The 24,804-nt window shown below is 39.2% G+C and overlaps 2 protein-coding genes and 1 long non-coding RNA gene across 3 annotated transcripts in view; 1 reads left to right on the top strand and 2 right to left on the bottom strand.

The window, feature by feature from the left end:
• Positions 1–13,085, bottom strand: part of camk2a (calcium/calmodulin-dependent protein kinase II alpha) — a 29,401-nt gene extending 16,316 nt beyond the window's left edge. The window contains exons 1-9 of the mRNA XM_051394808.1: positions 12,691–13,085; positions 10,859–10,953; positions 7,018–7,077; positions 3,558–3,612; positions 3,339–3,404; positions 3,166–3,238; positions 2,833–2,935; positions 2,212–2,295; positions 1,715–1,809 (exon numbers count right to left, since the gene is read on the bottom strand). Of these exons, the coding sequence (XP_051250768.1) occupies positions 1,715–1,809; positions 2,212–2,295; positions 2,833–2,935; positions 3,166–3,238; positions 3,339–3,404; positions 3,558–3,612; positions 7,018–7,077; positions 10,859–10,953; positions 12,691–12,752 (693 nt within the window). The 5' untranslated portion in view covers positions 12,753–13,085. The remainder of the gene's footprint in view (positions 1–1,714; positions 1,810–2,211; positions 2,296–2,832; positions 2,936–3,165; positions 3,239–3,338; positions 3,405–3,557; positions 3,613–7,017; positions 7,078–10,858; positions 10,954–12,690) is intronic.
• LOC127360429 (uncharacterized) lies at positions 6,515–21,099 on the top strand. Its single transcript, XR_007883737.1, has 2 exons — positions 6,515–6,750; positions 21,013–21,099. It is a non-coding gene; the product is annotated as an uncharacterized LOC127360429 (long non-coding RNA).
• Positions 19,359–24,600, bottom strand: sra1 (steroid receptor RNA activator 1). Its single transcript, XM_051394848.1, has 6 exons — positions 24,383–24,600; positions 23,219–23,332; positions 20,662–20,748; positions 20,414–20,571; positions 19,868–19,976; positions 19,359–19,771 (listed from the first exon to the last, which is right to left on the bottom strand). Exons 1-6 carry the CDS (start codon positions 24,405–24,407, stop codon positions 19,557–19,559), a joined length of 708 nt encoding a protein of 235 aa, XP_051250808.1. The 5' UTR covers positions 24,408–24,600; the 3' UTR covers positions 19,359–19,556.
• Positions 24,601–24,804: the final 204 nt, after the last annotated feature.

Here is a 24,804-nt window from a genome sequence, read left to right as displayed (position 1 = left end):
GAGGATAGGAGGAGAGCAGGAGGAGAGGAGGAGGAGAGGAGGAGGAGGAGGAGGAGGAGAGGAGGAGGAGGAGGAGGAGGAGAGGAGGAGGAGGAGAAGGAGGAGAAGGAGGAGAGCAGGAGAAGGAGGAGGGGAGGAGGAGGAGGAAGGAGGAGAGCAGGAGGAGGAGGAGGAGGAGGAGAGCAGGAGAAGGAGGAGGAGGAGGAGGAGGAGGAGGGAGAGCAGGAGGAGAGGAGGAGAAGGGAGGAGAAGGAGGAGAGGAGGAGAGCAGGAGGAGAGGAGGAGGAGAGGAGGAGGAGGAGGAGGAGAAGAGGAGGAGGAGGAGGAGGGAGGAAGGAGGAGAGGAGGAGGAGGAGGAGAAGGAGGAGAGGAGAAGGAGGAGAGGAGGAGAAGGAGGAGAAGGAGGAGAGCAGGAGGAGGAGGAGGAGAAGGAGGAGGAGAGCAGGAGGAGGAGGAGGAGGAGAGCAGGAGAAGGAGGAGGAGGAGGAGAGCAGGAGGAGGAGGAGGAGGAGGAGAGGAGGAGAAGGAGGAGAAGGAGGAGAGGAGGAGAGCAGGAGGAGGAGGATGAGAAGGAGGAGAGGAGGAGGAGAAGGAGGAGAAGGAGGAGAGGAGGAGGAGGAGGAGAGGAGGAGGGGAGGAGAAGGAGGAGAAGGAGGAGAGCAGGAGAAGGAGGAGGAGGAGGGGAGGAGAAGGAGGAGAGCAGGAGGGGAGGAGGAGGAGGAGAGCAGGAGAAGGAGGAGGAGGAGGAGGAGGAGGAGGGAGAGCAGGAGGAGAGGAGGAGAAGGGGAGGAGAAGGAGGAGAGGAGGGAGGAGCAGGAGGAGAGGAGGGAGGGAGGAGAGGAGGAGGAGGAGGAGGAGGAGAGGAGGAGGAGGAGGGAGAGGAGGAGGGAGGAGAAGGAGGAGAAGGAGGAGAGCAGGAGAAGGAGGAGGAGGAGGAGGAGGAGAAGGAGGAGAGCAGGAGGAGGAGGAGGAGGAGAGCAGGAGAAGGAGGAGGAGGAGGAGGAGGAGGAGAGCAGGAGGAGAGGAGGAGAAGGAGGAGAAGAGGAGGAGAGGAGGAGAGCAGGAGGAGAGGAGGAGGAGAGGAGGAGGAGGAGGAGGAGGAGGAGGAGGAGGAGGAGGAGGAGGAGGAGGAGGAGGAGAAGGAGGAGAGGAGAAGGAGGAGAGGAGGAGAAGGAGGAGAAGGAGGAGAGCAGGAGGAGGAGGAGGAGGAGGAGAGCAGGAGAAGGAGGAGGAGGAGGAGAGCAGGAGGAGGAGGAGGAGGAGGAGAGGGAGGAGAAGGAGGAGAAGGAGGAGAGGAGGAGAGCAGGAGGAGGAGGATGAGAAGGAGGAGAGGGAGGAGGAGAAGGAGGAGAGCAGGAGGAGGAGAAGGAGAAGGAGGAGAGGAGGAGGAGAAGGAGGAGGAGAAGGAGGAAGAGGAGGGGAGGAGTAATAAAGTGTAATAAACAGTCAGTGTAATAAACAGTCAGTATTATAAACAGTCAGTGTAATAAACAGTCACTATAATAAACAGTCAGTATAATAAACAGTCATTATTATAAACAGTCAGATAAACAGTCAGTATAATAAACAGTCAGTGTAATAAACAGTCAGTGTAATAAACAATCAGTGTAATAAACAGTCAGTATTATAAACAGTCAGTATAATAAACAGTCAGTATAATAAACAGTCAGTGTAATAAACAATCAGTGTAATAAACAGTCAGTAATTGACCTACATCATAAGCTCCGGCTTTGATCTGCTGGTAGAGACGATGTTGATCTTCATCCCAGAATGGAGGATAACCGACCAGTAAGATATAAAGAATCACACCTGAGAGACAGAGAGAGACACACCTGAGAGAGGAGAGGAAACAAGGAGAGGTGGAGAGGAAACAAGGAGAGGAGGAGAGGAGAGGAGAGGAGGAGAGGAGGAAAGGAGGAGAGTAAGAGGAGGAGAGGAAACAAGGAGAGGAAAGGAGAGGAGAGGAGGAGAGGAGGAAAGGAGGAGAGTAAGAGGAGGAGAGGAAACAAGGAGAGGAGAGGAGAGGAGAGGAAACAAGGTGAAGAGGAGAGGAGAGGAGGAAAGGAGGAGAGTAAGAGGAGGAGAGGAAACAAGGAGAGGAGAGGAAACAAGGTGAAGAGGAAAGGAGAGGAGGAGAGGAGAGGAAACAAGTATAGGAGGAGAGTAGAGGAGAGGGAGAGGAGAGGGGAGGAGAGGAGAGGAGGATCTGACCACAGGCCCAGAGGTCCACTGCTTTCCCGTATGGATCCTTCCTCAGAACCTCTGGAGAGAGATACCCTGGAGTCCCCGCAAAGCCTGTAAACACACACACACACACACACACACACACACACACACAAGAGGATTAAGGGTGTCTGTTGCCTGGGCATATTAATATACAGTATATTACTGTAGTATTAGTATTATTACAGTATATTACACTGTATATCATAATTAAGTATCATTATTACTATAATAATACTGTATATTACAGTATTATTACAGTATTATTACAGTAGGCTATATCATTGTAATAAGACAGTAGTATTAGTATTACTACTGTATATTGTAATTAAGTATTATTATTACAGTAATAACACAGTAGTATTAGTATTACTACTGTATATTGTAATTAAGTATTATTATTACAGTAATAACACAGTAGTATTAGTATTACTACTGTATATTGTAATTAAGTATTATTATTACAGTAATAAGACAGTAGTATTAGTATTACTACTGTATATTGTAATTAAGTATTATTATTACAGTAATAAGACAGTAGTATTAGTATTACTACTGTATATTGTAATTAAGTATTATTATTACAGTAATATATCAGCGAGGTCTTACCGAACCAGGCCTGCTGGTCTCCCTCCACCTCGATGGCGAGTCCGAAGTCGGCCAGTTTGACCGCCGCCCCTTTAGACTTTGAGGCCAGCAGCAGGTTCTCCGGCTGCAGACACAGGACAGAAGCTAACATGCTAACTCTGCCATTAGTTTACATGTTGGATGCTAACAAGGGTAACAGGACTTTAAAGGGGGAGATCAGGTTGTCTGATTGCGATTACAGAAAAATAACTGTAATAGAAATAAAAGCATTTAAATAAGAAATAAATAATAATTAATCAGACACACTAATCCTAACAGACAGACAGACAGACAGACAGACAGACAGACAGGTACCTTCAGGTCTCGATGGACCACACCCATCTGGTGACAGTGTAGCACCGCCTCCAGAATCTGCTGGATACAGTGGCTGTAGACAGAGGTCAGAGGTCAGAGGTCAGACTGTTCCAATCAGTGATGAAGAAGGAGGAAGAGGATGGAGTTATTGATGGTGGATATGTGTTTCCTACCTGGCGTCAGCTTCACTGTAATATTCTCTGGCTACAATGTCTTCAAATAATTCTCCACCTGTGACACTGAGACACACCGAGAGAAAGGCATTGTGGGAAAACTGCTGTGTAAACAACACAATGTGATAGAAAGAGTTAGGCTCTGTTTGTTTATGACAAACTAAACACAGAACATCAATAAAACAACAAAGCACAATAAACTGATATATAGACACTCACAGGTCGAAGATGAGGTAATGGTGCGCCTCCTCTGAGATGCTGTCATGGAGCCGAACTGAAAGAGAGAACTTTATTTGTCAATTCATGGTTCTCAACCTCTCTCTGTCATTAGGTCAACTTCTACTCATTAACTTCACACAGACACCCACATTTATAAAGATGGACGCCATGACAGCTCTCATAAACCTCTCTATCGCCCCCTGCTGCTCACTATAAATGATCCTGTAGTATGGCGTCATTATATAGACGTTCTTTATTACTTTTATTTTCGTTTAATAATTACTAATACGTTTCTCCTTTTGCTCAAAGTTTGAATTTGTTTGCACATTAAAAAAAAAACATCAGTAACGTTAGCTCTCTGGCTCGTAGCGTAACGTTAGCTCTCTGAGTGGAGGGAACTAGAAATATCTCCTGTTGCAGAGTCGTCTCTAAGGTTCGTCCTATTTACTGGAGCAGTGAGTCATTGCATTAGAACATTATGGGATGGTAATGGTTCTTCCAGGTATTAGTCAGTCCCTAACTAACTTGTAAATATCTTTAGATTTTGATTGAAAACACAAGAAAATAAAAACTAATGATCTTTATTTTTCTTTGGTCAGACTGTGGTATCAGGCGTTCATTATCAGGAATAACACCTTGTTAATGACGCATTATTTCCTGATAATGAACACCTTGTTAATGACGCATTATTTCCTGATAATGAACACCTTGTTAATGACGCGTTATTTCCTGATAATGAACACCTTGTTAATGATGCATTATTTTCTAATAATGAACACCTTGTTAATGATGCATTATTTCCTGATAATGAACACCTTGTTAATGACGCATTATTTCCTGATAATGAACACCTTATTAATGACGCGTTATTTCCTGATAATGAACACCTTATTAATGATGCATTATTTCCTGATAATGAACACCTTGTTAATGATGCATTATTTTCTAATAATGAACACCTTGTTAATGACGCGTTATTTCCTGATAATGAACACCTTGTTAATGATGCATTATTTTCTAATAATGAACACCTTGTTAATGATGCATTATTTCCTGATAATGAACACCTTGTTAATGATGCATTATTTCCTGATAATGAACACCTTGTTAATGATGCATTATTTCCTGATAATGAACACCTTGTTAATGAAGCATTATTTTCTAATAATGAATACCTTGTTAATGATGCATTAGTTCCTGATAATGAACACCTTGTTAATGATGCATTATTTCCTGATAATGAACACCTCGTTAATGAAGCATTATTTTCTAATAATGAACACCTCGTTAATGAAGCATTATTTCCTGATAATGAACACCTCATTGTCCTTTAAAGACATTTCCATGAATACAAAACTGTAACTGCAGTAAATGCTGTGAGTCTGCAGACAGTCTCTGCTCTCAATGTGGAAACTCTCTGCATAGATTGTATAATAGGATATATAACAAGAGGAAAGCTGCTGCCCACACACACACACACACACACACACACACACAGTCGTACCTGTGTGAAGCACTCAGAAAGAAATAATCAGGTTTTTCTCTCGAAGCACTCCCACACAGTACAGCAGTGGGATTACATTGTGTGTGTGTGTGTGTAGGAGGAAAGAGGTTTTTGATGCCTTCACCTAAGGACACTGTTGCCTAGCAACACACACACACACACACACACACACACAGAGTTACGTAACACTGCTCAGTTTCTGCGGAGCTTCACCTGCCCACACAGAGCTGTGATTGGATGCTGGGTTCAGCCGCAACGTGTTGATTGGCTGGTTTGGGTCCACGGTTGTATTTGAATGTCTGACTCTGGTTCAGTTTGTTTTAATAAAGACAATTTGTTTCTTCCTCACTCGGACCTGAGACACACTCTGGGGCTTTTATTGTGAAATACCCACAGGAAATCACATTAGTTTACTTCCTGCAAGTTCCATCATTTTGTTTTTAACACTTTTTACATTTGAAGATATAATCTAAAGGACACGTTCACAATTTTCTAAACACTGCATTACATTATATTATATTATATTATATTATGTTACATTACATTACATTATATTATGTTACATTACATTACATTATATTGCATTATATTAAATTACATTACATTACATTATATTATATTAAATTATATTATATTATTATATTATATTACATTATATTATGTTACATTACATTACATTATATTACATTATATTACATTACATTACATTATATTATATTACATTACATTATATTACATTATATTACATTATTTTATATTATATTACATTATATTATATTATATTATATTATATTATATCATATTACATTATATTACATTATTTTATATTATATTACATCATATTATATTATATCATATTATATTACATTATATTAAACTGTATTATATTATAAAATATGTTAAAGTCTGTACAATAGAGCTGTATTGTTAAAGTTTAAATTTAGAAATGTTCATTCTCCAGCTGTTACACTGACTGATGCTAACCTGCATATGTTGGACAGTTACCATCATCAGCATCATTAGGATTAATAATCAGCTATATGGCAGCATCTATAATAGCAACTGATTGGCTGATTGGGACAATAAAGGAGTTTTTTACTGACTTTAAGTCCGACCTAAAGATCAGCCCGATTGCCACTGCTTGTAATTAATCTTTAATCAATCAAATTCATTGTTAGTTCTATTGTTTTTATCATTTGTTTCTTTTTTTGTGCTTTTGCTCGTCCACTTGCATTGGATATGAAATTTGCTATAGAATTACATTTGCCTTGCCTTATTTACATGATTAGACATATTCTTAATTTCTGATTCTAATTAAACACTAATAAAAACAAACCTATAATTATTATATTGATGTGACACACTGGAGCTTTAATTCCATCTTTATTAGTATTAATGTCAGTAGTCTCTATTATCTCTGTAATCTACAATAGTATCAGTAGTATCTGTTTCATCTGTATTATCTGTAGTATCAGTAGTTCAATTCAATTCAGTTTTATTTGTATAGCACCAATTCATAACAGAAGTTATCTCAGGACACTTTTCAAAAAGAGCAGGTCTAGACCGAACTCTTTATAACATTAATTACAGAGACCCAACAGTACCACCATGAGCAAGACCTTGGAGACAAGGGCAAGGAAACACTGCCTGTTAAAAGGCAGAAACCTAGGACAGATCCTTCAGCTCTAGGTGGGTGGTAGAGAGAGAGAGAGAGAGAGAGAGAGAGAGAGACACAGAGAGAGACAGAGAGAGAGAGAGAGACAGAGACAGAGAGAGAGAGAGACAGAGAGAGAGACAGAGACAGAGAGAGAGACAGAGACAGAGACAGAGAGAGAGACAGAGATAGAGAGACAGAGACAGAGACAGAGAGAGAGAGAGACAGAGAGAGAGACAGAGACAGAGACAGAGACAGAGAGCGACAGAGACAGAGAGAGAGACAGTATCAGTAGTACTCACCGATGTTGGGGTGCTTCAGTAAACGACAGATTCGAGCTTCGCGGTCCAACTTCTGATGATCTGCCAGCACACACAAACTTATTGATGGGTTATTGATCAGGTATTGATACAGACAGTTCAGTGAAGGTTCGGACTGTTGCTAACATACTGCTAATGCTAGCATATATGCTAACTGCTAATGTTAGCACATACAGTATATTAAGCTTAAATCTTAACTCTTCTTCATTATCTACTGAGAGCTTAACGAGGTTATTGGATTGGATTGGGCACACATACTGCCCTACCTGATGTAACACCTGCAGACAGGACTCCGGGCTGCAGACAGGTACTGACAGCTAACACTCTTCAGGTTAATTAATGTAATCAGCTGGTTCTCAAACTATGGTAAGAGTGGAGCTGCAGGTCAAAACCTGTTCAAACACATTTTACTGTTTATCTGGAATACCAGATCCTGTGTGAGCAGGAGAGCAGCCAATGAGAGCAGCTCCACTCGCTGTACGTGACCTCTGCTGGCTGCTAAACACCAACATGGAGACGACCATTAAGCCCAACTGGAGCAGACCAATGGGTCAGTTCCCTTCCACAGAGACAAGTTCAGACCTTTTAGACTGGAGTGGTTTCAAGTTTGTGACTCAGCTTTCAGTTAACATTGTTAATGGACCCAGTCTACAGAACTATTACAATAACACATTTATACCAGATGCTAAAAACTGCATGGGGTTAGCAGAAGATATGTTGAGGTCAGAGGTCAATGGATCCCTTTGACATGGCCATGCCAGTTTTTCCATCACCAACTTTGGAGCGTCATTTAACCTCCTTCCCTAGCGTGACATGGTTGGTACCGATGGATGCGTCTGAGCCCACTGAGTTATATAAAACCTATTTCAGTTCAAACTTGTGTGTTCTCCTGTTCTTTGTCCAGCCTTGAGCTGGGTTGGGACAAAGATCAAAAGACAAAGCAGAGCAAAAACCAGGTGGGTCAGAGCTTGAGAGAGTCAGAACGCAGTGTATCAGGTCAGTGTCTGCGTCCAGGTCCAATCCCACTACACACAGACCCTACAGATAGGGGGTGCCCCAGAACGTACCCCATAGAGCTCTACCCACTTTCAACCAAAATACACAACAAACTAACATTTACCAAGTTTACAAAAGAGGACAAAGGACTAGTTTCTCCCCCCAAAGACAAATAAACTCTTTCCCAACTTTGTGTTTTAAGTACGCAGAGTGTAAACTTCAGAAAACATACAGGACATACAAGAGCTGTGAACAGACTACACACTGTTCACAACCTTTGATTGTCTGATGGACCCTTATGGACTAAAGGAACATAAATAATGGACGGACTTTATGACTCTGGTTCACCAAGCTGGTAAATCTGAGTGAATCTGAGTGAATCTGAGTTAAACTGAGTGAATCTGAGTCAATCTGAGTCAATCTGAGTCAATCTGATTTAATTTGAGTGACGATGCTTTGGTGCTCACAGTTTGTGTAAAGCATGTGCAGCATCCACACTGATGAAGCTTTAAGAGGTTTCATGGATCCAGATCATGTCTGTAAAATCCAGACCAGGACTCTAACGGAGACTCCAGGCTGGTAAAGGAGACCTGTGTCTAACTGGGACTCTGCTGTTCTTGGAGGTTTGATGGTAATAATTAATAATCAATCAATCAATGTAAGGCCTCTGATGTCTCTGTGTCAGTGGTTCTTCATTATGTTCTGAACCAAACCCACTGACTCTGATCCAGGACCAGGATCAGTTCCAGCAGAGCCTGCAGAGACAGATCCAGGACCAGGATCAGAGACAGAGGAAGGTTTCCAACAGAGACTGAAATAGACACACAGACACACAGACTCATTCAGTGATCAGTAATCTATCAGTGATCTATCAGTGATCAATGATCTTTCAGTGATCTTTCAGTGATTTATCAATGATCTATCAGTGATCAGTGATCTATCCGTGATCAATGATCTTTCAGTGATCTTTCAGTGATTTATCAGTGATCTATCAGTGATCAGTGATCAATTATCTAACAGTGATCAGTGATCTGTAATGGCTCCCTGAAGGTAAATGTTTAATTCACTGTACAGTGGCTCAGAAGGGTCAAATTATTTCAGATTACATAAATGTTAGTTTCTTTCTGTCCCTGAATCAATCATCGTTTCATTGATCAGATATCACTCTGGTTCCTGATGTGAAGATTTTCTCTTTGACTGACAGGATCATTAAAAATAATAAAAATAACTTTAATATCTGTGACTTTTGTTTGTTTCTGACGTCCTCTTCAATTAGTGGAAAACATAATCAACTCAACCAATAATGAGAATAATCAATAGCTGCAGCCCTAATTGATCTACTGGACTTACTTATTGATTCAGCAGCGACATCTACAGTCAACAACATTATTATTATTATTATTATAATTTTTGTCATTATTATTATTATTACTAGTAGTAGTATTATTAGTATTAGTCTTATTATTGGTATTATTATTATTATTATTATTATTAGTATTAGTATTATGTAACAGTGACTGCAGTGATGTTCGACACATTTCTTTATCAACTTTGCAAGGTGTTGCTAAGCAACGGGAGGAAATCTCAAAACCAGAATAGTGGAAAAAAAATCAGACAGACAGACAAACAGACAGACAGACAGACAGAATTGTTCTGTGTCTGTCAGTGAATCAATAATCCAATAACGGTCCAACAGGCAGCAACTAAACAGCTGAAATATGAAAACATGAGGACCCTGAGGGCCAATGAGGACCAATGAAGAATGAGCAGGAGGAGTTCAGTATGGAGTGAACTGTTTCTGAACAAATGTCAGGAGAAAAATAAATGATCCAGTTTGAGAACCGCTCAGGTTGGTCTCAGGTTGGACTCAGGTAGATTCAGTCGGCCATCTTTCATATTGCTGTCAGAAGGAATGAGTCTGTTCTGGATTAAAGTTGACTGACTAAGTCTTCCTCTGGGTGTTTAGTTTGTTAGTGAATGATCACAGAAAAAACCTAGCTGTGCTAATGCTAATGCTATCATGCCAGATAGAGAGGTTCAGGATTTATAATAAGAATAAGATTAACTGAGGAGAGTCAATACTAAAACAAACTGTTGCTAAACAGCAAAACAGCACCACGCCCAGATCCCGGACGAACCCCCATTTAACACAGACCAACCGGACGAGCCCCAATTTAAGGCAGACCAACCAGACGAGCCCCCATTTAAGGCAGACCAACCGGACGAGCCCCATTGAAAGCAGACCAACCAGAGGAACCCCCATTTAAGGGAGACCAACCGGACGAGCCCCCATTTAAAGCAGACCAACCAGAGGAACCCCCATCTAAGGCAGACCAACCGGACGAGCCCCCATTTAACGCAGACCAACCGGACGAGCCCCCATTTAATGCAGCCCAACCAGAGAAACCCCCATTTAACACCGACCAACCGGACGAGCCCCCATTTAGCGTAGACCAACCAAACGAGCCCCCATTTGCCCCAGCAAAAACAGGCATGTCAGTTATCAGTAGCATAGATACCGAAAGCAAAAACAACAACTGGAAGAGGAGAGAGGAGTCGCCTGTAGACGGTGTGAGCTTTTTGAGGAACCACCAAACAGAGGGGTCGTGCTGCTTCCTATCCTACAATTGCACCAGCACTTCCTGGTTGCACCTGATTGGACAAACGCTTCCTGCTCTGGGATTTCAAATCGGACCAACATGGTGGCTCATTTAGAAACTTTCTCTCATATTATGAAAATAGTTGTTTTAGGAATAAATAAAAATGATTATTCAGCTATAATGATATTTGCATTAATTCTGAATGCAGTCCTCCTTCAGGTCCTCACCTCTGGCAGAGAGTTTCTTGGTGTTGATGATCTTGGCAGCGTACTCCTGGCCTGACAGCACCTTCACACAGCGTCGCACCACTGAAAACGCTCCCCTGAAAACATAACAAGAGGAACCACTGAATAAAAAACAACACTGTCTCATTTCAACAAGAACATTTTCACCTGATAACAACATATAGTATCACTGACAATACTACAGTTACTGTAACAGGTAATGCTAATAGTACTAATAATGATATTGTTACTGCTAATAGTACTAATAATGATACTGTTACTGCTAATAGTACTAATAATGATATTGTTACTGCTAATAGTACTAATAATGATACTGTTACTGCTAATAGTACTAATAATGATACTGTTACTGCTAATAGTACTAATAATGATATTGTTACTGCTAATAGTACTAATAATGATACTGTTACTGCTAATAGTACTAATAATGATACGATGACTGCTAATGGACTGGTGATGTCACAGTGATGTCATCAGACTACAGCAGTGATGTCACTGTGCTGTGATGACAGACACTGTCCAGTTGCATTATGGAAAATGTAGGATCCAGTGTTTGTGGATTAAATGTCTCAGATCAGTTCCTGTGCAATCAATAAATACTGTATTGATAATTAAGTATCAACAATAATCCTGTCCTGATCTCCTGATCACAATATTGATTGTGGGAACTGAAACACTTTCTACAGAAACATTTCTGTTTCTTATGAAAGCTTCATATTCTGTATTCTGTATCCACCCACCAGCACATTATGTAAGAGAGCTGGCAGTGTGTGTGTGTGTGTGTGTGTGTGTGTGTGTGTGTGTGTGTGTGTGTGTGTGTGTGTGTGTGTGTGTGTGTGTGTGTGTGTGTGTGTGTGTGTGTGTGTGTGTGTGTGTGTGTGTGTGTGTGGGTGGTGAGTGGGTTGAGGTCAGAAAGGTGACACACTCATCCCTCCATCTATATCTATCTATATATCTATCTCTGTTTGTATCAGTCATTATTGATCAGACTGATCAGCAACATAATCAATAAATGTTGTATATCATTAACTGATATATTAACAATATATTATGGTTATTATTCATTATTTTTGTATTAATGATCATTTAGACTTCATAATTTATTTAACTAAAACATTGATTAAATATTAGAAAATGTAACTTATATAATATTAAAATAACGATAATATTAATAGAAAATATAATTATGGTGTAAAATATTTAATAATTACATTAATAATTAAATAACAAAAAGACAAACATTTTAGAGTATAGACAAATTTAAATTAGGTAAACAAAAAGTGTAATAAAGATGATTTCGAATGTAATATATTGATATAAAATATGCTAATTGTAATATTTATTATTATTATTATTAATAATTAATAATAATCATAATCATAATAATAATAATAATAATAATAATAATAATAATAAAACAAGAAGAATTTAACAAAATAAATCACATCGGAGAAAGAAATTATGTAGACAAGAAATATATTTATAACAAAAAAAATATATCTATTAAAATGTACAATTAAAATTAAGCAAATATACATATATATAATACAAATATATAAACAAAAATATATAAACAAATATGATGAAAATATAATAATTAAAAAAAATTTAAACTTGAATTTAAGTATGAATAAAAAATATAAAAACTAAAAACAATATCAAATATATCAATGAATCTGATTCTGTGACTTATAAAATAATTATAATTAATTAAGACTAATGAAATAAATGTAGATTATTATCCTGAATAATAATATTTATATTAAATGTACCAAGGAACTGATGATGAAGATGATGAAGATGATGGTACTCACTTGCCCAGCTCTTCATACAGCTGATACTCTTCGGTGAAACGAGTGCAGATGACCGTTGCCATGGCGACCCAGCGGGGCGAGGGGTCAGGGGGCTCCCTGTCCGTCTTCCTCTGAGGATGATGATGATGATGATGATGAAGGCCAAGAGTTAGACCTGTGTGTGTGTGTGTGTGTGTGTGTGTGTGTGTGTGCGTGTGAGTGTGAGGAGGATGGAGGAGACAGAAAGAGTAGAAGACACAGAAGAAGCAGAGAGAGAGTTTAGGTTGTGGACGGAGGAGAGGAAGAGGAGGAGGAAGAGGAGGAGGAAGAAGAAGATGGAGGGATGAAGGAGAGAGAGAGCAGTGAGGAGAGCTGCGTCTCTCTGTCTCTCTGTCCTGATCTGTGGGAGAGAGAGAGAGAGAGAGAGAGAGTGACAATTTCAGATGCTCCACCTGCCCGCCCACTCTCCCCCCGCCAGCCAATCACAGACCGGGAACAGACACACACACACACACACACACACACACACACACACAGCGGTCACCATGGTAACTGCATCCTCTCTGTCTGTGCTGGAAAGTAAGACTGCAAACACCGCCAGCTCCCAGAGATTATACGGGACCCAAAACTGCTATATATAATATATATACTGTTATACTATATATAATACTGTAATACTATATATATAATACTGTAATATTATATATAATACTGTAATACTATATATGTAATACTGTAATATTATATATAATACTGTAATATTATATATAATACTGTAATACTATATATAATACTGTAATATTATATATAATACTGTAATACTATATATATAATACTGTAATATTATATATAATACTGTAATACTATATATGTAATACTGTAATATTATATACAATACTGTAATACTATATATAATACTGTAATATTATATATAATACTGTAATACTATATATAATACTGTAATATTATATATAATACTGTAATACTATATATATAATACTGTAATACTATATATAATACTGTAATATTACATATAATACTGTAATACTATATATATAATACTGTAATACTATATATATAATACTGTAATACTATATATAATACTGTAATATTACATATAATACTGTAATACTATATATATAATACTGTAATACTAATACTGTAATACTATATATAATACTGTAATATTATATATAATACTGTAATACTATATATATAATACTGTAATACTATATATAATACTGTAATATTATATATAATACTGTAATACTATATATAATACTGTAATATTATATATAATACTGTAATACTATATATATAATACTGTAATACTATATATGTAATACTGTAATATTACATATAATACTGTAATACTATATATATAATACTGTAATACTAATACTGTAATACTATATATAATACTGTAATACTATATATAATACTGTAATACTGGAAAACACTGCAGCCAGTTCTATTTGTTATAGTGTACCGCGCTCCTGGACCGTACTCTGATTTTATATCTGAATTCTCAGAGATTTTATCAAGTTTAGTCCTTAAATCAGATAAAGTAATTATTGTAGGTGATTTTAATATTCATGTGGATGTTGACAATGACAGCCTTAGTAATGCATTTATATCATTAATAGACTCAATTGGCTTCTGTCAGAGTGTAAATAAACCAACTCATTGTTTTAATCACACTCTTGACCTTGTTTTATCATATGGCATTGATATTGAACATTTAATAGTCTTCCCACATAATCCTTTCCTATCTGACCATTATTTAATAACTTTTGAATTCATACTATTAGATTATAAGCCATTAGGCAAAACTTCCTACAGCAGATGTCTATCTGACAGTGCTGTAGCTAAATTTAAGGAGGAGATTCCTTCAGTGTTTAATTAGATGCCATGTCTGAATTTGATTTTTAATTTGAGTCCTATAATGACTTTAGTCCCTCTGAAATTGATAATCTTGTTGATAGTGCTACAGGCTCACTACGATCAACATTAGACTCTATCGCTCCTATAAAAAGGAAATTATTAAAACATAGGAGACTAGCACCTTGGTATAACCACCAAACCAGCCAGTTAAAGCAAATAGCTAGAAAATCTGAAAGGAAATGGCGCTCTTCCAAATTATCAGAATATCGCTCAATTTGGCAAGATAATCTTAAAACCTATAGAAAGGCCCTCCGTAATGCCAGAGGAGCCTATTACTCAGCACTAATAGAAGAAAATAAGAACAACCCTAGGTTCCTCTTCAGCACTGTAGCCAGGCTGACAGAGTCACAGCTCTATTGAGCCACATATCCCCATAAACTTAAGTAGCAATGACTTCATGAGCTTCTTCTATAATAAAATTATTACTATTAGAGAGAAAATTAATCACCAACTGCCATCAACAGCTATCAGTGGCTCTCCAAGTTTAGGGACTTCTACCAATGTAAACTTAGATATATGTTTAGACTGTTTTTCTGCTTCAATCTTCATCAGTTAACTTCAATCATTTCTTCATCGAAGCCATCAACCTGTCTATTAGACCCGATCCCAACTAGGCTGCTTAAAGAAGTTGTTCCCTTAATTGGCACTTCTTTACTGGATATGATTAATCTTTCTTTATTATCAGGATATGGACCACAGTCCTTTAAAGTAGCTGTAATTAAACCCCTTCTTAAAAAAGCCCACTCTTGACCCAGGGGTTTTAGCCAACTATAGACCGATTTCTAACCTCCCCTTCCTCTCTAAGATTCTGGAGAAAGTAGTCGCCAAAGAGTTGTGTGACTTTCTACATAACAATAGTTTATTTGAGGATTTTCAGTCAGGATTTAGAGTTCATCATAGCACAGAGACAGCTCTGGTTAAAGTTAATAATGACCTTCTGACTGCTTCTGACAGTGGACTTGTCTCTGTACTTGTATTATTAGATCTTAGTGCTGCATTTGACACCATTGACCATAATATTCTTTTACAGAGACTTGAGCATCAAATTGGCATTAAAGGAACCGCACTAAGCTGGTTTAAGTCATACTTATCAGATCGCTCGCAGTTTGTACATGTCAACGATGAATCTTCAATAAATACTACAGTTAGTCATGGAGTGCCACAAGGTTCTGTACTTGGACCAATACTATTTACTTTATATATGCTCCCTTTAGGCAACACTATCAGGAATCACTCCATTAACTTTCACTGTTATGCAGATGATACGCAGTTATATCTATCAATCAAGCCCGATGAAATTAATCAATTATCTGAATTACAAACATGTCTTAAGGACATAAAATCCTGGATGACCTGCAATTTTCTGATGTTAAACTCAGAAAAAAACGAAATTCTTGTTCTTGGCCCCAAAAACCTTAGAGACTCACTGTCTAAAGATATAGTTACTTTAGATGGCATTAACTTGGCACTCTAGCACCACTGTCAGGAATCTTGGAGTTATCTTTGATCAGGATTTGTCATTTAACTCCCACATAAAGCAGACCTCTAGGACTGCCTTCTTTCATTTACGTTATATTACAAAAAATAGACACATACTATCACAGACAGATGCAGAAAAACTAATCCATGCATTTGTTACTTCAAGGCGGGATTAGCGCAACTCTTTATTATCAGGTTGCCCCAATAAGTCCATTAAAACGCTCCAATTAATTCAGAACGCTGCAGCACGAGTACTGACAGGAACTAGAAAAAGAGATCACATCTCTCCTGTACTAGCTTCTCTGCATTGGCTCCCTGTAAAATGTAGAATTGAATTTAAAATCCTCCTCCTCACCTATAAAGCTCTTCATGGTCAGGCCCCTTCATATCTTAAAGAGCTCATAGTACCCTATTACCCCTCTAGAACACTACGTTCTCTGAATGCTGGGCTGCTTGTGGTTCCTATAGTCTCTAAAAGTAGAACAGGAGCCAGAGCCTTCAGTTACCAAGCTCCTCTCCTGTGGAACCAGCTTCCAGTTGTGGTTCTGGAGGCAGACACCCTCACCACATTCAAGAGTAGGCTTAAGACATTCCTCTTTGATAAAGCTTATAGTTAGGGCTGGATCAGGTGAGTCCTGAACCATCCCTTAGTTATGCTGCTATAGGCCAAGACTATCAGGGGATTTCCCATGGTGCACTGAGCTCCTCCCTTCCTCTCTCTTTCTGCACTCATTCATGTTCCATTAATGCATGTTACTAACTTCACTTCTTCCCCGGAGTTCTTGTGCTTTCTCGTTTTGCAGGTTCTTATCGATCCTGGTGGAGCCTCCTGCCATGGTCCTGCTAGATTGCCATTGCCAATACTGTTGTTGCTGTGCACCTGTCTGTCTGTCTGTCTGTCTGTCTTTCTGTCTGTCTCTCTCTCTCTCTCTCTCACCCCAACTGGTCGAGACAGACGACCACCCACCTAGAGCCGAAGGATCTGTCCTAGGTTTCTGCCTTTTAACAGGCAGTTTTTCCTTGCCCTTGTCCCCAAGTGCTTGCTCATGGTGTTACTGTTGGGTCTCTGTAATTAATGTTATAAGGAGTTCGGTCTAGACCTGCTCTATTTGAAAAGTGTCCTGAGATAACTTCTGTTATGAATTGGCACTATACAAATAAAATTGAATTGAATTGAATTGAATTGAATTAATACTATATATATAATAGTGTAATACTAATACTGTCATACTATATCATGGATCCGGGCCCCCATGGTCCGCTGACTGCCATTGCCAATACTGTTGTTGCTGTGCACCTGTCTGTCTGTCTGTCGCTCTCTCTCTCTCTCTCTCTCTCTCTCTCTCTCCCCACCCCATATAATACTGTAATATATGTAATATGTAATATAATACTGTAATATTATATATAATACTGTAATACTATATATATAATACTGTAATCTCAGGACACTTTTCAAATAGAGCAGGTGTAGACCAAACTCCTTATAACATTATTTAGAGAGACCCAACAGTACCACCATGAGCAAGACCTTGGAGACAGTGGCAAGGAAACACTCGGACAGACAGCATCGTGTACGGCACACCATCCAAAACCTTAAATAAACTCCATCCAGAACTCTGCTGCTCGTCTGCTCACCCACACCAGCACCCGTGACCACATTACCCCTGTCCTCCAGAACCTCCACTGGCTCCGGTACCACAACGAATTCAGTTCAAAATCCTCCTCACACACACAAAGCCCTCCATAACCAGGCCCCTTCCTACCTCACTGACCTGCTCCACCTCCACAACCCATCCAGCAGCCTCCGCTCATCTGACGCAAACCTCCGGACTCCACCACCCAGGACCAAGCACCGAACCTGGGGCGACAGAGCCTTCTCCGTTCCTGCCCCCATTCTTCCATAACTCCAGTTATTCATCCAGTTATTGATCCAGTAATTGATCTAGTTATTGATCTAGTTATTGATTCAGGTATTGATCCAGTTATTGATTCAGTTATTGATCCAGTTATTGATTCAGTTATTGATCCAGTTACTGATTCAGTTATTGATCTAGTTATTCATTCAGTTATTGATTCAGTTATTGATCCAATTATTGATTCAGTTATTGATCCAGACATATATATATATAGTATTACAGTATTATATATATAGTATTACAGTATTATATATGTATTACAGTATTATATATATAGTATTACAGTATTAGTATTACAGTATTATATATAGTATTACAGTATTATATATAGTATTGAAGTATTATATATATAGTATTACAGTATTATATATAGTATTAAAGTATTACATATATTGTATTACAATATTATATATATAGTATTACAGTATTAGTATTACAGTATTATATATATAGCATTACAGTATTATAACAGTGAGCTGTTAGCAGTTAGCAGTTAGCTGTCAGCCATAATTTTTGTGTGTTTGTGCTTATTGTTCTAAACGTTTTATATGCATTTGATTTCAGGGCTCCTGTCAGTGGGGGGGTATATCAGGCACAGTGAACAGTTGATGCCTTAGAAGCAGGAAAAATGGGCCGCGTGAGGATCTGATCCACTTTCACAAGAACCACATTGTGATGGACGACTGGTTTAGAACATCTCCAAACCTGCAGCTATTGTGGGGGGTTCCCGGTCTGCAGAGGTTAGTACCAATAAAAAGTGGTCCAAGGAAGGAACAGATCCAGAGACAGGGTCATGGGGGGCCGAGGCTCATTGATGCAGGTGGGGAGTGAAGGCTGGCCCGTGTGATCCGATCCAACAGACGAGCTACTGTAGCTCAAACTGCTGAAACAGTTAATGCTGGTTCTGATAGAAAGGGGTCAGAACACACAGTGCAGAGCAGTCTGCTGCTCTGGGACCAGTCAGGGAGTCCAGTGATCAATATATCAGTCTATATACTGTTAGTGATCAATATATCAGTCTATATACTGTCAGTGATCAATATATTGCTGCCCTCTGCTGGTCACATGCTGACGTACACACATTAATATTTCATATGCTTTTATTATTTTATTTTTCTTTACATTTTATTTAAGTTATATTTTTATTTCTTCATAAAAAATACTAAATTATTAAATTAATCAGAACCGAAATATCACTTTATGTCAGATTTATAAATGAATTAATGTCAATACTTCAATATTATTTTAGGGCATTTAATAATTAGAATATTGATTTCTTAATATTTGATGTATATGTGTTTTATTTTGGCGGTGTGGGTCCTCCATACAGTAAAATAAAAGCACAGAAAGAAGAAAGAAGATTTATTCATCATCCAATAAAAAGCTCGGCTGTGATTGGTGGAAACATCACATGACCTCATACAGGTCAGAGAGACGGGGTCAGGGCTGGTTGCCAGGCTGTTGCTAAGGAGAGTCTTGTAGTGTACCCATCCGACCTTTGACCCCCAGATGAAGATGTTTTTAAAAGAGTCAAAGTTCACTGAGTCAGGACTGAGAGAGTGGGTCCTGGACCGGGTCTGCAGGGTCCTGGCTCGGCTCTGAGGGTTTCTGAAGTGGTTCTAAGAGTTCTGGACTCAGTTTTCGGGTCTCTGCGATGAGTCGTTTGACGCCGACCATCCACTGGCTGACCTCAGTCACATGATCGACCATCAGAGAGCGATGGATCTCATCAGCAGAGTCCCAGTGACCCGTCTGCAGCTCTTAGGGACAGACAGACACACAGACAGGTGAGTACTGAGGCAGACAGACAGGTGTTCAGACAGACAGACAGACAGTGTGGTGGTGAGACAGGTTACCTAGCGACAGGCTGTCCATGCGTCTCCGAACAGGAAGGCTCAGTCTACCTGACCTCCAGCTGTCCTCCAGGAGGTGGAGCCTCTTGGCCACATCGTTACACACCTGATCCTGCACACAGAGGTCAGAGGTCACACAGAGGTCAGAGGTCACACAGAGGTCAGAGGTCACACAGAGGTCAGAGGTCACACAGAAGTCAGAGGTCACACTCTTTATGGATTACATTGATGGCGTATTAGGAAATCCTTCCTGCCTGTGGTCATTAAACTCTATAACGCCTCCCTCAGAGAGTCAGACACCCCCCCTCTGTAATCTGACTCAAACAATAATCTTTTGCACTTTTTGCACATTATTAAACTGAACATTTGATCTTTTATATATATATATATATATATATATATATATATATATATATTATATATTTGTTCTTAATATATGTTGTTTGTATAATATATGTTGTTTGTATATCTGGAGTTTGTAACAAAAATAATTTCCCACTGGGATTATTAAAGTATTTCTGATTCTGATATTGACAGACTTTCACTCACTTTAACCGTCTGTCTGCAGGCAGCGAGCGCTCGGTTCAACACCGACACCACGGCGTCTACGTCAGGCTCACTCTCTGATTGGCTGCTGTCGGCCTCTCTCTGGCTTCTCATTGGTCCTAGAGGAGGAGGCGTGGCCACGCAGCCTGGAGGAGGACGAGCTGCGAGGAAGAAACAAGAGCTCAGCTACAGGCAGTAACATTAAAACATCTAAACCTATTTTAGTAATATATAATATGACTCTTGCTCACCTGGGTGCAGAGGGGGCAGGGCTACCCCACCTGGAGGCGGAGCCAGAGGATTGGAGGAGGGAGGAGTCATGGGTGGAGCTCCTTCACCTAAGGACCAATCAGAGAGGAGATGTTTGAAGCATGAAACAAACAATATAGGCTAATTCAACTTCAAATCAATTCAATTTTATTGAATTGATAGCGCTAAGTTATCTCAGGACACTTTTCAAATAGAGCAGGTCTAGACCGAACTCTTTAAAACATTAATTACAGAGACCCAACAGTACCACCATGAGCAAGACCTTGGAGACAAGGGCAAGGAAAAACTGCCTGTTAAAAGGCAGAAACCTAGGACAGATCCTCCGGCTCTAGGTGGGTGGTCGTCTGTCTCGACCAGTTGGGGTGAGAGAGAGAGAGAGAGAGAGACAGAGAGAGAGAGAGAGAGAGAGAGAGAGACAAGAGACAGAGACAGAGACAGAGAGAGAGAGAGAGAGAGAGGCGCGAGAGACAGACAGACGGACAGACAGACAGGTGCACAGCAACAACAGTATTGGCAATGGCAATCTAGCAGGACCATGGCAGGAGGCTCCACCAGGATCGATAAGAACCTGCGAGACGAGAAAGCACAAGAACTCCGGGGAAGAAGTGAAGTTAGTAACATGCATTAATGGAACATGAATGAGTGCAGAAAGAGAGAGGAAGAGAGGAGCTCAGTGCACCATGGGAAATCCCCCGATAGTCTAGGCCTATAGCAGCATAACTAAGGGATGGTTCAGGACTCACCTGATCCAGCCCTAACTATAAGCTTTATCAAAGAGGAATGTCTTAAGCCTACTCTTGAATGTGGTGAGGGTGTCTGCCTCCCGAACCCCAACTGGAAGCTGGTTCCACAGGAGAGGAGCTTGGTAACTGAAGGCTCTGGCTCCTGTTCTACTTTTAGAGACTATAGGAACCACAAGTAGCCCAGCATTCAGAGAACGTAGTGTTCTAGTGGGGTAATAGGGTACTATGAGCTCTTTAAGATATGAAGGGGCCTGACCATGAAGAGCTTTATAGGTGAGGAGGAGGATTTTAAATTCTATTCTACATTTTACAGGGAGCCAATGCAGAGAAGCTAGTACAGGAGAGATGTGATCTCTTTTTCTAGATCCTGTCAGTACTCGTGCTGCAGCGTTCTGAATTAATTGGAGCGTTTTAATGGACTTATTGGGGCAACCTGATAATGAAGAGTTGCAGTAATCCAGCCTTGAAGTAACAAATGCATGGATTAGTTTTTCTGCATCTGTCTGTGATAGTATGTGTCTAATTTTTGTAATATTACGTAAATGAAAGAAGGCAGTCCTAGAGGTCTGCTTTATGTGGGAGTTAAATGACAAATCCTGATCAAAGATAACTCCAAGATTCCTGACAGTGGTGCTAGAGGCCAAGTTAATGCCATCTAGAGTGACTATATCTTTAGACAATGAGTCTCTAAGGTTTTTGGGGCCAAGAACAAGAATTTCGGTTTTTTCTGAGTTTAACATCAGAAAATTGCAGGTCATCCAGGATTTTATGTCCTTAAGACATGTTTGTAATTTAGATAATTGATTAATTTCATTGGGCTTGATTGATAGATATAACTGCGTATCATCTGCATAACAGTGAAAGTTAATGGAGTGATTCCTCATAATGTTGCCTAAAGGGAGCATATATAAAGTAGATAGTATTGGTCCAAGTACAGAACCTTGTGGAACTCCATGACTAACTGTAGTATTTATTGAAGATTCATCGTTAACATGTACAAACTGCGAGCGATCTGATAAATATGACTTAAACCAGCTTAGTGCGGTTCCTTTAATGCCAATTTGATGCTCAAGTCTCTGTAAAAGAATATCATGGTCAATGGTGTCAAATGCAGCACTAAGATCTAATAATACAAGTACAGAGACAAGTCCACTGTCAGAAGCAATCAGAAGGTCATTATTAACTTTAACCAGAGCTGTCTCTGTGCTGTGATGAACTCTAAATCCTGACTGAAAATCCTCAAATAAACTATTGTTATGTAGTTAGTCACACAACTCTTTGGCGACTACTTTCTCCAGAATCTTAGAGAGGAAGGGGAGGTTAGAAATCGGTCTATAGTTGGCTAAAACCCCTGGGTCAAGAGTGGGCTTTTTAAGAAGGGGGTTTAATTACAGCTACTTTAAAGGACTGTGGTACATATCCTGATAATAAAGAAAGATTAATCATATCCAGTAAAGAAGTGCCAATTAAGGGAACAACTTCTTTAAGCAGTCTAGTTGGGATCGGGTCTAACAGACAGGTTGATGGCTTCGATGAAGAAATGATTGAAGTTAACTGATGAAGATCGATAGCAGAAAAACAGTCTAAATATACATCTAAGTTTACATTGACAGAAGTCCCTGAACTTGGAGAGCCACTGATAACTGTTGATGGCAGTTGGTGATTAATTTTCTCTCTAATAGTAATAATTTTATTATAGAAGAAGCTCATGAAGTCGTTGCTAAAGCTAACAGCTACCAGGTTATGATGCCAACAGATGCTAACAGATGCTAACAGATGCTAACAGTCCTCGGACCTGAAGCTGCTGCTGGAGCCGCTCTTTTGTTCAGGAGGTTCCTCTGAGGTCCGCGGGCCATCTGAAGGCCGTATGAGAACTGAGGAGGGTCGTTCCAACCCCGCTCCTGGTTACCTAGGCAACAGAGAGACAGACAGGGTCAAAAAGTGATTTATAAATTATTAGTGATTATTGATCCATTAATCAACCTTCAACAGTATCTCATAGTATATCTATCTATCTATCTATCGATCGATCATAAACAGATCAATACTGTTTCAGGTCAATACATCAGGTTATCTCATATTGATCATATTGATCAGGGGTTCACTACTGTCACTGGATTATAATAGTTTGCTATATTTGGGTGCTTTTTAAATGGCATGAAACATAAATCAACACTTCAATTTAGCATTATTCAGTTATTAATTTATTGATTACTGTTTGGTAAATTATTTGTATGTCGAACTGAAAAAGAACATCTTATTTATTCATAAACAACATATTTGTGTTTACAGAGTTCGTTATTATTGTCTAGAGGCTGAGGTGAACATTAAAGTAGCAGATTTTTAAATGCAGTTCGGTCAATATGACTTTACAGTGATTCCAGGGTTCGTGCTAACAGTTAGCTCAATATAAGAACAAGCTGCACCGACTGACTCCAACCAAACTGCAGTCAATATTGGGCTGTTTCTTTTCGGGACGTTTAGAAAAAGGACCGTTTGTTCCAGTGAGTCGTCATTAAAATGTTACAATGTAACGTTAGAGTTTATTTAGAATGCCAGATATCATTAACAAAACCACTAACATTCTATTTAACGTCGAGTTAATCTGCAGTGAGAAAACAACAGTACGACCACTAATAAACCTTCCAGTTTTACCCGATTCATTTCTGGTCGGGGATTAGTTTCTGTGCCGAACTAAAAGGAAGATCCAACTCAACCGTAAAGTCCTCTAAGATGTTTAAACAGTGACTAATTATTGTCCGGAGGCTGAAGAGAACGTTAAATTAGCAGATTTCTTAATGAAGTTCGTTGAACGTTCCGACAATTCTCACATTTCAGGTAACACAGCAACACAAGTACCGAGCTAGCCGTTAGCTGCTAACTCAATACTTTATTCACAATATTATCTTTATATATTCAATATATTAACTTTATTGATCAGTGTCAGAGGGACTCTTACCTGGTTTAATGTACATGTCCTCCATGTTGGACCGTGTCAAAGAACTGCTTCTTCTTCCTCTGTAGGAAGCTAAGCTAACGGCTAAGCTAACCGGAAGAGTTGAAACAACATTAAACGTTTAAAGTAAAATTAAATTAAAGATTAGAATAAAAGTCCCTCTGTGAATATTAACGTTAGTTCAATCAGTTACATCCGGGTCAAGCGCACTTAATTAAACAAAAGAGATTCCGCTCAGAATTTCAAAATAAGACTAGTTGGCTTTTAAATTCACTTTTATTATAATTTTAATATTGAATATGTGTTTATTGCTTTATATTCAATATTATATTTCTAATATTGCTATAGCACATATTCAGTTTCATGCATATAAATATATGTATTTATATATATCTTTAGTTTTAAGTATCATTTGATGAATTAAT

This window comes from Dicentrarchus labrax, unplaced genomic scaffold, assembly GCF_905237075.1.
Source record: "Dicentrarchus labrax unplaced genomic scaffold, dlabrax2021, whole genome shotgun sequence".
NCBI lineage: Eukaryota > Metazoa > Chordata > Actinopteri > Moronidae > Dicentrarchus > Dicentrarchus labrax.
Note: the sequence above shows the minus strand (reverse complement) of the source record. Positions and strands in the feature narration are given on the sequence as shown.